Source organism: Falco peregrinus, chromosome 6, assembly GCF_023634155.1.
Source record: "Falco peregrinus isolate bFalPer1 chromosome 6, bFalPer1.pri, whole genome shotgun sequence".
Taxonomy (NCBI): domain Eukaryota; kingdom Metazoa; phylum Chordata; class Aves; order Falconiformes; family Falconidae; genus Falco; species Falco peregrinus.
The window spans coordinates 44,999,880-45,013,025 of record NC_073726.1 but is presented as its reverse complement, the minus strand read 5'-3'; the positions used below and the strand labels follow the sequence as shown (position 1 = coordinate 45,013,025).

Genomic DNA, 13,146 nt, shown 5'->3' with positions numbered 1-13,146 from the left:
GCAGATAATTCAATATTTGGTTTTATTTCCTCTTTACCCTAATCTGATTTCATTGGCAATAAATGAAATTAATTTTCCCCAAGTTGAGTCTGTTTGCCTGGGACGGTAATTGGTGAGTGATCTCCCTGTCCTTATCTCAACCCGTGGTTATGCTTCCTCTCCCCTGCCCGGGTAAGGAACAGAGGGATGGAGCAGCTTTGGTGGGTACGTGGCATCCAGTCAGGGTTAACCCACCACATCTGTTTACTGTATTTGGCTAATGAGGAAGGTAACTTTTGAAAGAATGCAGTCTATGATTCAGTTATTTGGTTTATAGTATGCTGTCTCATTACGGGGGTTTATACGCCAAGAACATCAAAGGTCTCAAAGAGAGCAATGGGGGAACTCTAGCTGTCTGCAAAACTGTTTTTCCTGTGTCCTAGTAAATCTGAGACATTTATGTGCCTTTGGAAGATGTAGCACAAGACTTTGAAGAAGCCTGTGCCCTTCTGAATGAGGCACACTGGCCAGCAGAGGTATTCTGGGACATCTCAAATGGCAGAAGGTACGTCTGTTTAGGTCAATTAGCCAGACCTTTAATGTAATGTTCAGGAAGCTTACATGGAGGCTCCTTCTGCCCTTCCTAGTTTTTCTGATGTCCCCATAATGACACGTAGCTGCATGACTCTGACTGCTTGTCCCCTGCCCCTCCTCTGGATCAGTTTGCCTGGGCTGCCAGGTGTATGGGCCAGGTCTGGTGACTTGATCAATGATGTCACTTCTCTAGAAAATTGCCTTCTCCAAAAGCACTCACGTGTCCTCACTGAGGGAGTTTTCTGTGGAGAATTAAACAATCATCTCACATGTGAGATGTGAGATCCTTGTAGAGTTAGGATTCCACAGAACTGTAACAGTATTTGATTAAGGATATGAATCTTATTATACTTCTGGTTTATTTTTGTGAAGCTTTTTTCCTCAGCAAAACCTGTTATGCCATTATCTTAAGCTAATCAGGAGTGAACTAAAGAAAAAAACCATGAATATGGAGAGGATTACTTATGTAGGATGGGGAAATTATATTCATAAGTATATAGTGTCAATTATTTAATCATAATTTTTGTTATGAAGTGAAAGGATAGCTATATGATTTGAGTTATACCAAGAGGCCTTGTACTTTGACAGATGTCACAGTATCATAAAACCACAGAATGCTAAATAACAGTAAGATTGACGAGGAAAAAAAGAATGTTTTGGTGATAGTTTTTCCAACATGAAGTAAAAGCTTGATTTAGTACATGTAATGTCTTCTCCACAGTTTTAACAAAAATACAGAATAAATCAGATAAAGACAAGAGAGGAAGCATTCTTAAATTCATAGCTATTATTAGAGGTATAAGGAAGAAAAAAATCTTTGTATATATTTGAAGTATTCAGATTTTTTTTTCCAGTAAATCAACTTGGGGAGATTATATATACAAAATCAGCTTGATGAAATTTAGCATTTTAGATGAGCTCTAGCTGTCCTCATACAAAGACATCTATTAAAAAGTCTTTTATAATTTTAATAACATATCATGCAGCTATTTAATGACATTTTGATATCCTAGCTGCTCATTGAATATTTACTCCCCATTGCTTTTCATAGCTCATATTGCCAACAGCATGTTTTCTGTAAGTCAAAGTGTTTCTGCGTGCCATTTAGAAGAAAATATGGGCAAGCCTCACAGTAGGATTTTTTGAAATATTTAGTTAAGTGGAATAGTCTATTGAACATTTGTCTTTTTCAGGTATGAGAAAATCAAAATTATTCTATTAACAGTATTGCAACAACCTCATTTGCATCAGATTAAAACTGTTGAAATGTGCAATAAAAACCAGAGAAGCTGTGAGCAGGCTGCCAGATCTATTTCCTGAACATACAAGTTATTGTCACTGAAATTTTATGAACAGTTCTAGCTTTAGAAAAGGCTTGCTTTGCCCAGTAAGAGTTGTAATATCATATTTTATTTTTTTTTTTGGTACCATTTTGTTTTACTTAAGACGTATTTTTTCATCTATTCCATTGAATTAACTTTTCTGGCTACTGCTGGCCTTCTTTATTTTGTCTTTTTTTATTATTTTTTTTAATTTTTTAATTACCTCAGCATTTGGTAATTACTGTAACGTCATCTTGACTGACTGCCAGGTATCTGCCAAGTAATATTTAAGGTAATGAACTTTCCCATATGCCTGGGGTCTGCTGCGCCCAGTGCTGTCCCATAACTGATCACTGATGGAGTCACTCAGGCTGCAGCTGCTCCTAACAGAGCAGATGAGGCAGCAGTGGGCTGGGTTGTCGTCCATGACATCCCTCAGTGTGGATATTTCTCCAACTTTATAAATAGCTCTTATTTGTGACCTGTGAGATCAGGAACTTTTCTGAGATCTAGGTAAGAGTATGAAGAATATAAATTAGATGCAACAGGTAACTAATATGTGGGGTTTTTTTGTGTCACTTGTCTTGAAGGACAATTTGAGTGTATCTAGAAATTGAAGCCTACTGCTCCCTTCTGACAGTAGGACTCCTTCCTTTCCTTTCATTAATCCTGAATGAGTCTGAAACATCACCTCTCCCAGCCTGTATATGTACGATCCCTTGCACAGTCATACTTCCAGAAATTTAGTGGAATTTGATCTGTCACGTTAGCTTGTTTGCTTAGCTTTGCCATGCTAGCCACTCAGCGCTGGGGCCCACTTTAGCGTATTCTGTGAGCGTGCAGTGGAAGCAGAGCAGGAGCATGCCAGGCCTCGCTCCTGAATCGCACAGTGTCACAGGAAAACTCTGTGGCAAGAGCAGTGCTGAGGTGCCTCTGCCTGGCGCTCCTGGAAGCGCAGAGCACCACAGAGGAGGGCTGGTGGAGCAGAGGGCACGGTTCTGTCTGCTCGAGCACCAGCCCACGGGGATGAGGTGGGTCTGTGGAGTGGTGTAGTGGGAGGACAAGTGCGGTCCCTGGGTAGTGCGTGAGGTCTGGGAGCTGCTCTGTGACTTCCCTTGTAGTCATCGCACTGTACTGCTGCGTGTGCCAAAGCTTTAGAATGAAACTCTAAATAAATGACGCGCAACAGAACAAAACTGGAAATCAACAATTTATAATGTACAGTGTTACTGCATAGTGTCCTAAGTATTCAGTCAAGAAAGATGAGACACATAATCAGTATCAGTGTAGTGATCTGAAAAATGTCGACAAGCCTGACATTCTTCTGACTCTGCTGGCACTGACACAACACGTTTCTGAACAGGAATTCACACCGAAGGCTTTTATGTATTCCTAAATAATTAATATGCATAGATTTGGGATATAGCTAATACTTTCTAGATGAAAATAATAAATGTGTTTTCATAATTGTTCCCTGCTGCTTGATTTATCAATTCGTAAAATATTGAATTGTAAATATATTACTGCTTTTTAATGTGGGGCTTTTTCATGAAAGCTATTAAATCAGTTTGTTCTTTTGTTGGGTTACATGTCTTAGTGACAATCCTATTTAGTCTAGGAATTTTGTGCCTCACTTAGTGAAATATTAAAAAGCTTTTAACTATTAAATGATATTTATGCATATGCAGCATGCAAAGCACATCACACACACTAAGCAAATTCTTTCACCATTTTCATGACTAGAAATCAAAAATAAATAATAGATTGGCTTGTAAATATTTTTTACACCTATTTAGCATAATGGTTCTGTTAAACTTAAGCAATAAAGAATAATTTCTAAGAATGCTATATTTACTGAAGATAAAAGAGTAGTAGTGTTGTGTTATATGTTAAACTCTATTTTAAAAATATGTCTTTGGGAAAAAATGAAAGAAGAAACTGGGAAGGACTGAAGAAGTTACTTAGCTATAGTGTCCCTTTCAATAATATATCCTTGACAATTCCAAGAAAATGCACTGAGACAGAGTTCAGATCAGACTTTTACCAAGCCTGTTACTGTGTTTAATTTCAACAATGGCATTGACAGTTGATTTCTTCATGTATTGAATAAAAAATACACTATTTTATACTGATTTCCTTTAAATCTGCATTACTTTTATGAATGTAAATTACAGTTCAACTTTAACGAGTCTCTGCACATCTAACAGTAAAAAAAATCTCCTGTTAAATATATTCTATTTTCAGTGACCATTTCCTTCCTTTACCTCTTTTGTAACTTTGGGTTTAATGTAGGTGTGTAGACATAGAACATATGAGAATGCAACCCAATTATTTTGATAATTATTAAGTACATTACTTATTTTCAGTTCAATCAATAACCTGAGCTTTTATTACAATGCAGTGACTGTGCTCACCTCTTCTGATATGAACAGCTTAAATTGCAAAACCATGTTGGATTGGAGCAGTCACAGTCATAACTGTTATACTAATTTAAGACAGCTACTTTGTGCTAACATGCAAATCTTTTTCATTCTGGTAATCATCCATTGCATTTGAAATTTCTCTCTTTTACATTTTATTTCATGATTATGTCTGTGCATATATGTGTACTATATGTGCATCCCTTTTGAACGTCTATTTTCACTGTTTAAAATGTTCTTTCAATAAAATAACTGTTGTTTATATATTTTCATTTTTTATAATGTATTTTCTATCACTTCTGAATTTGGTGACTTTAATAAGGACTTTTACTGATTATACAATAGCTCTGTGAAAGAAAACACATATGGGATGTTTTATCTGGAGCTGGAGCTGCTGCTTCAGCTATCAAACTAATGGAACCGTAATGGAACACTTACTAACAAAATTAATGGGCTGCATTCTTTTCTTTGTCACTAGATCTGTATGGCTCCGTTAGGTCTGATTTTTTCAGTTACACAAGCAAAGAATGATGAAGATGCTAGCATTTTGCTATGTAGTTGAAAGGCATCTATCACTGTTTTTGTATTCATGAGCTACTTAGTATCTTGTTATATCAATGAGCTGATATAAGTTAAAGAACATCGTTTTGGTGTGGTTTTATTTACAAAATAATGTATTGGTTGTCATTTTTGTGTTATTTTTACATTCATGAAAGAAGGAGGTCAAGGATATTTGTTTCTTCTGCCATTGTTGATTATCCCAGATACTTCTACTAGAGGAAGTGGTTTCACTGGGATTTTACTTTAATCCACAGGATTTTATTTTTATTGATCCTTTTCCTGCTACTGCACTTGACAATAGCTGTTTCAAAGTTCAACCATGTACAGAAAATGAAATGTAATAGCAATCATGTTTACTTTCTGTTAAAGTATGGATTTTTTGAAGAGACTAATTTATGGGGAGAATTCTCTGTGAGACCATTTTACACCTACAATCTAATATCAAAACAACAATTGCTTCCTAAAGACAAGCAATCTAATTTGGCACAGATAGCTATCCCATGCTATATATTTTTATTATTATGATAGCTGGAACACTGCATAGTTGCCTAAGTGTTTCTATTCTGAGGTTTTCTTTGAGATTTTGGGGGGTGAAGTATTCTAGAACTTTCTTCTTTCCTTTCTTATTAGCCTGGTCCCATTACACAGTTTTCAACCTCCATGCAAATTTGGCATTCCTGATCTTTCAGAATTTCAATATAGTCAAACAACAGCTAATTGGTAATACGATATAGGTAGCAGGGCTATGAACTACTACATCTGGAAAAATTCATTAAAGCTATATGTCTGCTCAAATGGTGCCATCCATAAATCATCGAGGATTTCTCCATGTTAGAGGATTTTTCACCTAATTTGAATTGCCACATTTCAGAAACTCTGTGGGGCACAAGTATCCAGCCAGCAAAATGTGATCTGAATAGAATTCTACTGCTACAGAATTACTCCCCCTGCACTCCCCGCCCCCGCCCCCCCAATGACTTTGTGTCATGAAACAGAAAGTTTGAGAAGAAAATTTTGAATACAACTGATGTTCCATAGTGCTGAACATATGAAAGGCTGTATATAAAGCTTTTTTACTAACCTGCATATGAACAACAACAAAAAAAAATGTAATGAGAATATATTACTTCAGAGAATAGAAAGCATAATTTGTAACACTGTGATTTTTTGTATTGTATCTCTTTTTGGTTTAAGAGAATTTAATTTTTTTGTATTTGTGTGCTTATCATTGGCCATGGCATTTGAAAGGCCTGTACAATATTGCTAGAATGTAACTCAGTTTAAAAGACTAAAGTAAAAGTGACTTCTCAAAACCAGAGGCTGATATATGCCTTTAAAGTAGTGATTATCTGGCTGTTGGTGAATTTTCTCAAGTACACAGGTTATAATCTGTGGTACTTGTAATTTAGTTCTGTTTCTAATTTGTTGGATACCTATTATTGTTCTCTTCAGTGGTATTTTAGAGGATTTGTACAATTTAAACATTTATTAAATTAATGAGTCCAGGAAACAAAATGCAAATTAATATTGAATTTTTTCTAGACTTTAACTTGATGAAACAAGATTATTTTTCAGACAGTATTTTTTATTATTTGTTCTTCAGAAAAAGTATGTTTGTATTCAATTATACAAAATATGCCTTCAGAGAGGGTTGTTGTGTTGATGCAATGTGAAGGATTACTGTTGTGATTTATTATTATCTTTCTTTTATCTTTATTATTTAGTCTCTTATGTGACTGATCTAGATATTCCCAGATTTCTTATGTTATTTTATACTTTATAATATGTTTATTACAGCGACTTCTGTCACAAATATGTAAATGTTTCATGTATATTTCATGTTTTCATTGAAATAACTAAGTTAAATTTCACCCACATTCCCTCAAATCAAAATACATTGTAAGGAAATAATAAAACAGTCTATTTTTTTTTCTAATTTTGACTAGTTGCGGGTTTTTTGGAAGCAGAAGAAACAGTGAAACCAAAATGTGTTTATTCATTTCATTAAATTTCATTAAAATCACTGTTTTTGTTAGGAAAAGTACAAACCCAAATACCAAGTGAAGAAAAGAAGGATAACATTTCCCTGTTTTGCACCACATAATGAGTTTATATAGTCTCAATTAGAAAACCAGCAGTAACATAACGTTGCAGTCAAAACTTTGTCGTGAGGAAAAAAAGCAGACTTAACTGATATGCGAAGCCACCAACTCACAGCCTCATTAAAATTGTAACTACACTATTTCACTTAGACTCCCAGCGTGGTTAGTCCAGTTACAATGATATTACCATTTGTACTCCAAATTATCAAATGAATGACAATGAGTTTCATTAAAACTCAGTTTTAAAATATCACACAAACATTTTCAAGTATCTACCTTTTTCCCAGTGTTTATGCTGCCCCTTTGAGTCGTAAGGCTGGCAGCATCCATCCTCCTCAAAAAGAAGGGCAAAGTGTGGTTTAGTGAGTTGTCATCCTGAATTCTTCAGTAGGAGGACTATGATGATGGTTTCTTCTTCCTCAACCTGATTTCCACTTGGGGTTGATTTAGCACATTTTCTAATGTTTTTGTGGGGGAGTTTTGTTTGGTTGGTTTTTGGTGTGTTTTTTTTTTTCCTTGTTCTTTATTGATTGGCAACATCACTTTTTATCTGTATTTATTACATATTTTATTTTACATATGTTAGTATATTCCTTGTTCTTCTCCACTTTTTTTTCTCTTTGCTAGCCTTAAAACCCTTTTGTCCAGCTCCCCAGTCAGTTTTTTTAATGACCATTGCTAGTTCTTTTAGAAGCCTGTCTTTATTATCCCATGCTTTTAGTCCTGTAAACCACATTATGTTAGTCATAAATATTTCATTCTACACAGAATAATTACTTTTTACTGTATACGTAAAAACTGTGATTATATCCAAAGATTATACAAATATAAACAATTATAAGTGATACATGCAAAACTGTAACAAATTAGGCAATGGTCACCTCATCATTAGAAAAATTGTTGCAGCTAAACAAGCTAAATAAAACTCCAGGCAGGCAAGGGAAGTTCAGACAAAGCCAGAGAAATTAACCTTGAAGCCTGGCAGAGCTGGTACAAGGTGTAGTTTGTTACTAGCAATGGCAATACTGGTTTGCAGAACTACAGCTTGGATTGTTTTTTGTCTCTTTGTCTTATTATTACTTCTAATTGGCAAACTGACTAGTTAGGAAGTCTAACTTCAGAAATAGGTGTAATGTCCTGGGGGTTTTTGGTTCTGCATTGCTGTTTCTCAGATTATATTCAGTGGTGATGTACTCTTGTTTTAACATTGATGCAGAATTTGAAATCTTTGCTGCTTTAAGCTAAAGCAAAATCACCAAAAGTTCAAGGAAAAAAGAAGCAAAGAGAAATCTATGGGGAATGCTCCTAACATAAAGTGAACTCACAACTAGGAGCAGCAGTACCTGAATTTAGCAGGTTGGGTAGACTTTACATACCCTGAGAAAGTTGAGAGTACTTTAGGTCACATGTTAGACGTTAGGGTCAAATCCTTATCTGGTCTTTTCCTTTTCTTGAAATCCAAACTGAAGACCTGGATTTCCATAGACATTTTGCTGTGCTCCACTGCATGCTACATCTATACAGGATTCTTGCACAGGCTGCATGCTGCTTTTCCCATTGTGATTTAGGATGAGAAAAGGCATCATTCTAAGAGAACGTGAAGGTGTCAGATGTCAAACAGACAGGAAGAGGTGGAAAGTACAGTCTGTAAATCAATGAATATCTTAAAATGACATATTTTAGAACTGGGAGAAGTGATAGTAATGTAAGTCTCTATACTAATAAAGGTGCATTTATTCCAACCTATTAGGCCAGAATGAGCAAGATAGTTGTAAATACCACTGCAGATAGCACTATCAAGTTTAGACTTATCTTTCCCTAATGCAGTGCCAAAACTTATCAGTCGCCATACAACTAACATACTAACAACTACAAGACTCTGAGGAAATATGCGTTTATCACAGTAACAGTGTCAAAAGAGTATTATTCATTCAAAACTTATTTTGCAGATATTTTTTTGCTGTGTTAACAGAATGGCTTCTCAGTTATTCAATTAAATATTCAAATTTTTAAAAAAATAGAATTAGTGCCTAAAAAGCTCAGGTTAGGGAGAATAATATGGATTCATTTCAACATAGTGCCTGTTGTTGCCACAGCAAACATAGATCTTCATGCAGAATTAAAATTCAACTATTTAGATTGCTGGCATTTCTTACTCAAGTCTGTAAATGAAATATGTTCCTTAAAGAATTTGTGCCTGATTTTTCTTACAGTTGACAGTGTTTCAAGGTGGTAAACTTATTTTCTTAAGACAGTAAACAATGTCTGGAAAGGGAACTGATTAATCTCTTTTTAAATATTTCAGTATTTCACTGCTGCAACAGCAAATGTGCTCTCTTAGTTCACCCTTTGTCCATATCTAACCTTGATGAGGGTAAGCCCATTAACAAGGGCAGGCTATTCTCTGCAAACAATTCTGTTCTTCAGTGAAATTCATGGCTGCTGTGGTAACTACAGAATGATAATAGGCAATGGACAAAAGTTATTAAGGTTGTTTGTAGAAGTCAAATGTCAAGGTGTTTTTAAAGTGAGCCTTTAAGTTATTATAAAGGAAGCCCTATAGCATCAGTATCATTTGTTATTTAGTAAAGACTACCATCACCCAAAAATACCTGGTTTTCCTTTTTAATGCTAGTCATTTTGTCCTGTAAATCAGTTTATAGTAAGGATATTTCTTTATTAGTTTCAAGTCAGATGATGGTCCGTAGAAGTAATCCTCTGGGCAAAATTATTCCCAGTCTCAGGTTCAAACAAGTTTTGATTCATTTATTATATTCTCAGTCTGAGTGCAGACCTCCTACTGACATCAATAACAAGCAATGCACTGAGAAAATACAAAGCTTTGAAAATAAGATGTTATTTGTGTTTGAGAAGAGCATTTTAACATTTCTCTCCATACTAATGCTGTCACATTTTATATGCAGTGGTGGGGTTTGCTGTGGTTTTATAATTTGGCACTAGCCTGTGAAGTGTGTGCCATAATGCTGTATGCTTGGGGAACAAATCCACACGGTAATATTACATTTGCAGACAACTTTATGGGATAATTAAACTAAAGGATATCGTGAATTCCATAAATATCCAACTAACTACACAGAAACATGTCAAGACTTAAAAAAATGTAGCTAAGCCCTATCACAAAACAGTTGTCATTTAGCAGCCTGTATTTTGTTTAAATGTAGGGAAAAAATGCAATGGATCTGGGAAACAAGTGATCCCTGCAAGGGATAAAGTAAATGACATATGATGCTAGAATGCAATTTTGGTGATCTACTTCAGGTTCTTTTAGATATCATGGGTTATTAAGTAACCAAATTATATTCAAGTAATTCAGCACCTGCTTCATCAAGCTACAGAATGTGGAATTAGATATAGACCACTTCAGCTTCACTGATTTGATTATATAGTAGAGAGAGACTGGTGAATATACATTAATCCTATGAAATTAAATCAAGACAATTAGCTGAAGATATTCCTAGGGGCCTATTTGATGTCCATTTGCATAAAATGCTGAATTACCTGCTTACTGAAATCACTTTTTTTTTGTGTGTGATGAGAAATGGAACGGAAATGAAAAAATGAGTTTTCATGAAAACTTAAGCAGCAATGTATGGGTTCAAACCAGAAATCCATTTAACATCTGGCTCTGACAACAGCCAATACCAGACCATTGGAGCATAAGAACAAACTAAGTATATAACTTTTCCCTTGGTGTTACCTAATGTGGAGTACAGAGACTACACTGTTACTTTGTTTATGTTCAATTATGTGTGATGGACTTTACTTCTGTTACTATTTTCTGAACAAGTTTGTTATTCTTTCCTGGTCTCTTCAGTATCCTTGTAATGTATGCAAGTATGATGTAATTGTGTAGACTCTGAAGAAGTATTTCCTTTTTGTTGGTTTTAAAAATTCTTTCAGATAATGTCATAATGTCATCTGATATTTCCTCATTCTTATGAGCAATGATGACATAATAGGCAAATAAAGCCTATGCATTCTTTACCCATGCCATTCATAATTCTACAGACTTCTGACCCTGTCATCTCCTTACGAGTCTGAATTATTTCACCTTTTCACAAATAGAGACATTCCAGTATTTTTAATCATGTTTTTGTCCTGTTTGTAACTTTTCTATTTGCACGGGACACTTTATGGTTGGTGGGAAGCTTATTACTCACTGTTGTCTCCAGAAGAAACCTAAACATAATTTAAGATGAAGAAGCCTATCCTGCAGACTTTTCAAATTAAGTGAGATGAACTCCATACCAAATTACTTAATTTCAATGTTAAGTATAGACGTTGAAGCCCTGTCTTATTAACTCAATCTGAAAATGTGACTGTTCTATTCCTAGTTACTCTTAGTCTAGCCATTTCATACCATATTTGAAAGTGCCTTGTTTGTAACATTCTTAAGGTTTTCTAAGCAATTCAGTTTTCTAAACTATGCCACCTGTGATTCATTTGTAAGCAGTATCAGTATTGACTTTTATTTGATTTATTCAAGTAAAACATTAGTGAAGTAAAATTATTGAAATAAAACAATAATAGTTTTAGTAGTTAAAGTAGTAAGATGGTAAAACATGTTTACAAAACGTGAATGAAGTGTAAGTAGTTCTAGAACTTCAAAAATATTTGATCTGTAGATATGTTTCAAATAATTCTGTCAGAAATAATGTTCATCCTCAGGTAATATTTACAAGTCACAGAAATTTCCATTTTTGGTTGGAGACAAAATGGAATTTTGAAGGACGGTTTTAAATGGAAAGTACAACATGTTTAGATAAGCCGCTATCTTGGTGTGGTTAGTGTACATAGTTCAAATCCAAGACACAGGTTCAGTTTAAGTTATTCAGAATAGATACTTGAACCTTGTTCTGCTGTATCCAAAATAACTACTAACCAAAAGATTTAGGTGGATTATAGAACGCCTCACCTGTTTTGTCTGGTTGTTTTCCTTGAACCTGAAAAAAGATTCCTAGTTCACGTTTGTTACAGCCAATGCACTTCAGCAAACTGTTTTGAGTTGCATGGAATATAATAATAATAATAATAATAATAATAATAACAATAATAATAATAATAATAATAATAATAATGCTACTGAAATGTTTTTTCTTTTCCTCTCATTATATGCATGAGGCACTTCTCATTCATGCAAAGTTTTCTGCTTTTTATTCTCTCATGTGCTTTGTACTTTCCACATTTTATTTGCAGTATTTAATAATCTCTCTGGTTTATATTTTGATTACAGGTTTCTCTTGGACTTCTACATGCTCGAGCTACTCATATCCTCTGGCCGCCACAACGCTGGCAGAAGTTACAGCCAATGCTACCTCCAGAGCGCAAACCACTCCAGAGAGAGCAAGAGTGATTTAAATGTTCAGAGAGAAGAACACTGATGAAGTTTTAACCAGGAAGAGTTGCAGTGGATATACCATCACCCATAAGAGCTTTGTCAAGTGTACTTTAACATCAGCAAATACATGCAACATCTTCATGTTAAAATGCCATCTTGAGTGTAAGAGGTTTTTTGGGATTTGTTTTGTTGTTTGGTGGTTTTTGAAAATCTCACACAGTAGTGCATTGTGCATTATTTTGATTTGAAATAGTTGGTTGTAGAAGGTTTGAATGTTCAGTTTTTCTGGGAGCAGTAAAATGCTTGACTTACTATGTCTGTACCAGTACTTCTCTGGATAAGAAATTATTAAAACCTTCAATAAAATATTTTAGTATTTTGCATTCAGCTTGTTCCTTTAGTAACTGAATGGAACCTTTATTGTTATCATTGATTGCACACGAAAAAAAACCCAAACATGTAATATGCTTTGGATTGTCCTATGATTTCTAATACTGAAGAATCAGTACTTTTGTAGCTGAAAAGTTAATCATATATGTCATAATTCTTTTAAAAAACCTAATGAGATGTGTTTTTTTAAATTGAGTACATATTACTTAGTTTTAATTTCTCTTTTAGGAGTGTTTTATATAAACATTCCTTGTATATCTCACTGAAGTAGATATTCAGTCAAAATATACAAATTACATTGCAGTATCTGAAGAAAATAATTCATTTCTCAAATGCAGCAAATCATTGTTAATATTGACTGCCACATTTCTTTGAAACCATGTAATTACATTATAAACGCTACAATTATTACTATAAAT

The 13,146-nt window shown here is 34.6% G+C and overlaps 1 protein-coding gene across 1 annotated transcript in view; it reads left to right on the top strand.

Annotated features, from left to right (window-relative positions):
- IMMP2L (inner mitochondrial membrane peptidase subunit 2) overlaps positions 1–12,724 on the top strand; it is a 478,383-nt gene extending 465,659 nt beyond the window's left edge. Inside the window, exon 6 of the mRNA XM_055808309.1 lies at positions 12,233–12,724. Within this exon, the coding sequence (XP_055664284.1) occupies positions 12,233–12,352 (120 nt within the window). The 3' untranslated portion in view covers positions 12,353–12,724. The remainder of the gene's footprint in view (positions 1–12,232) is intronic.
- The last annotated feature ends 422 nt before the right edge of the window (positions 12,725–13,146 follow it).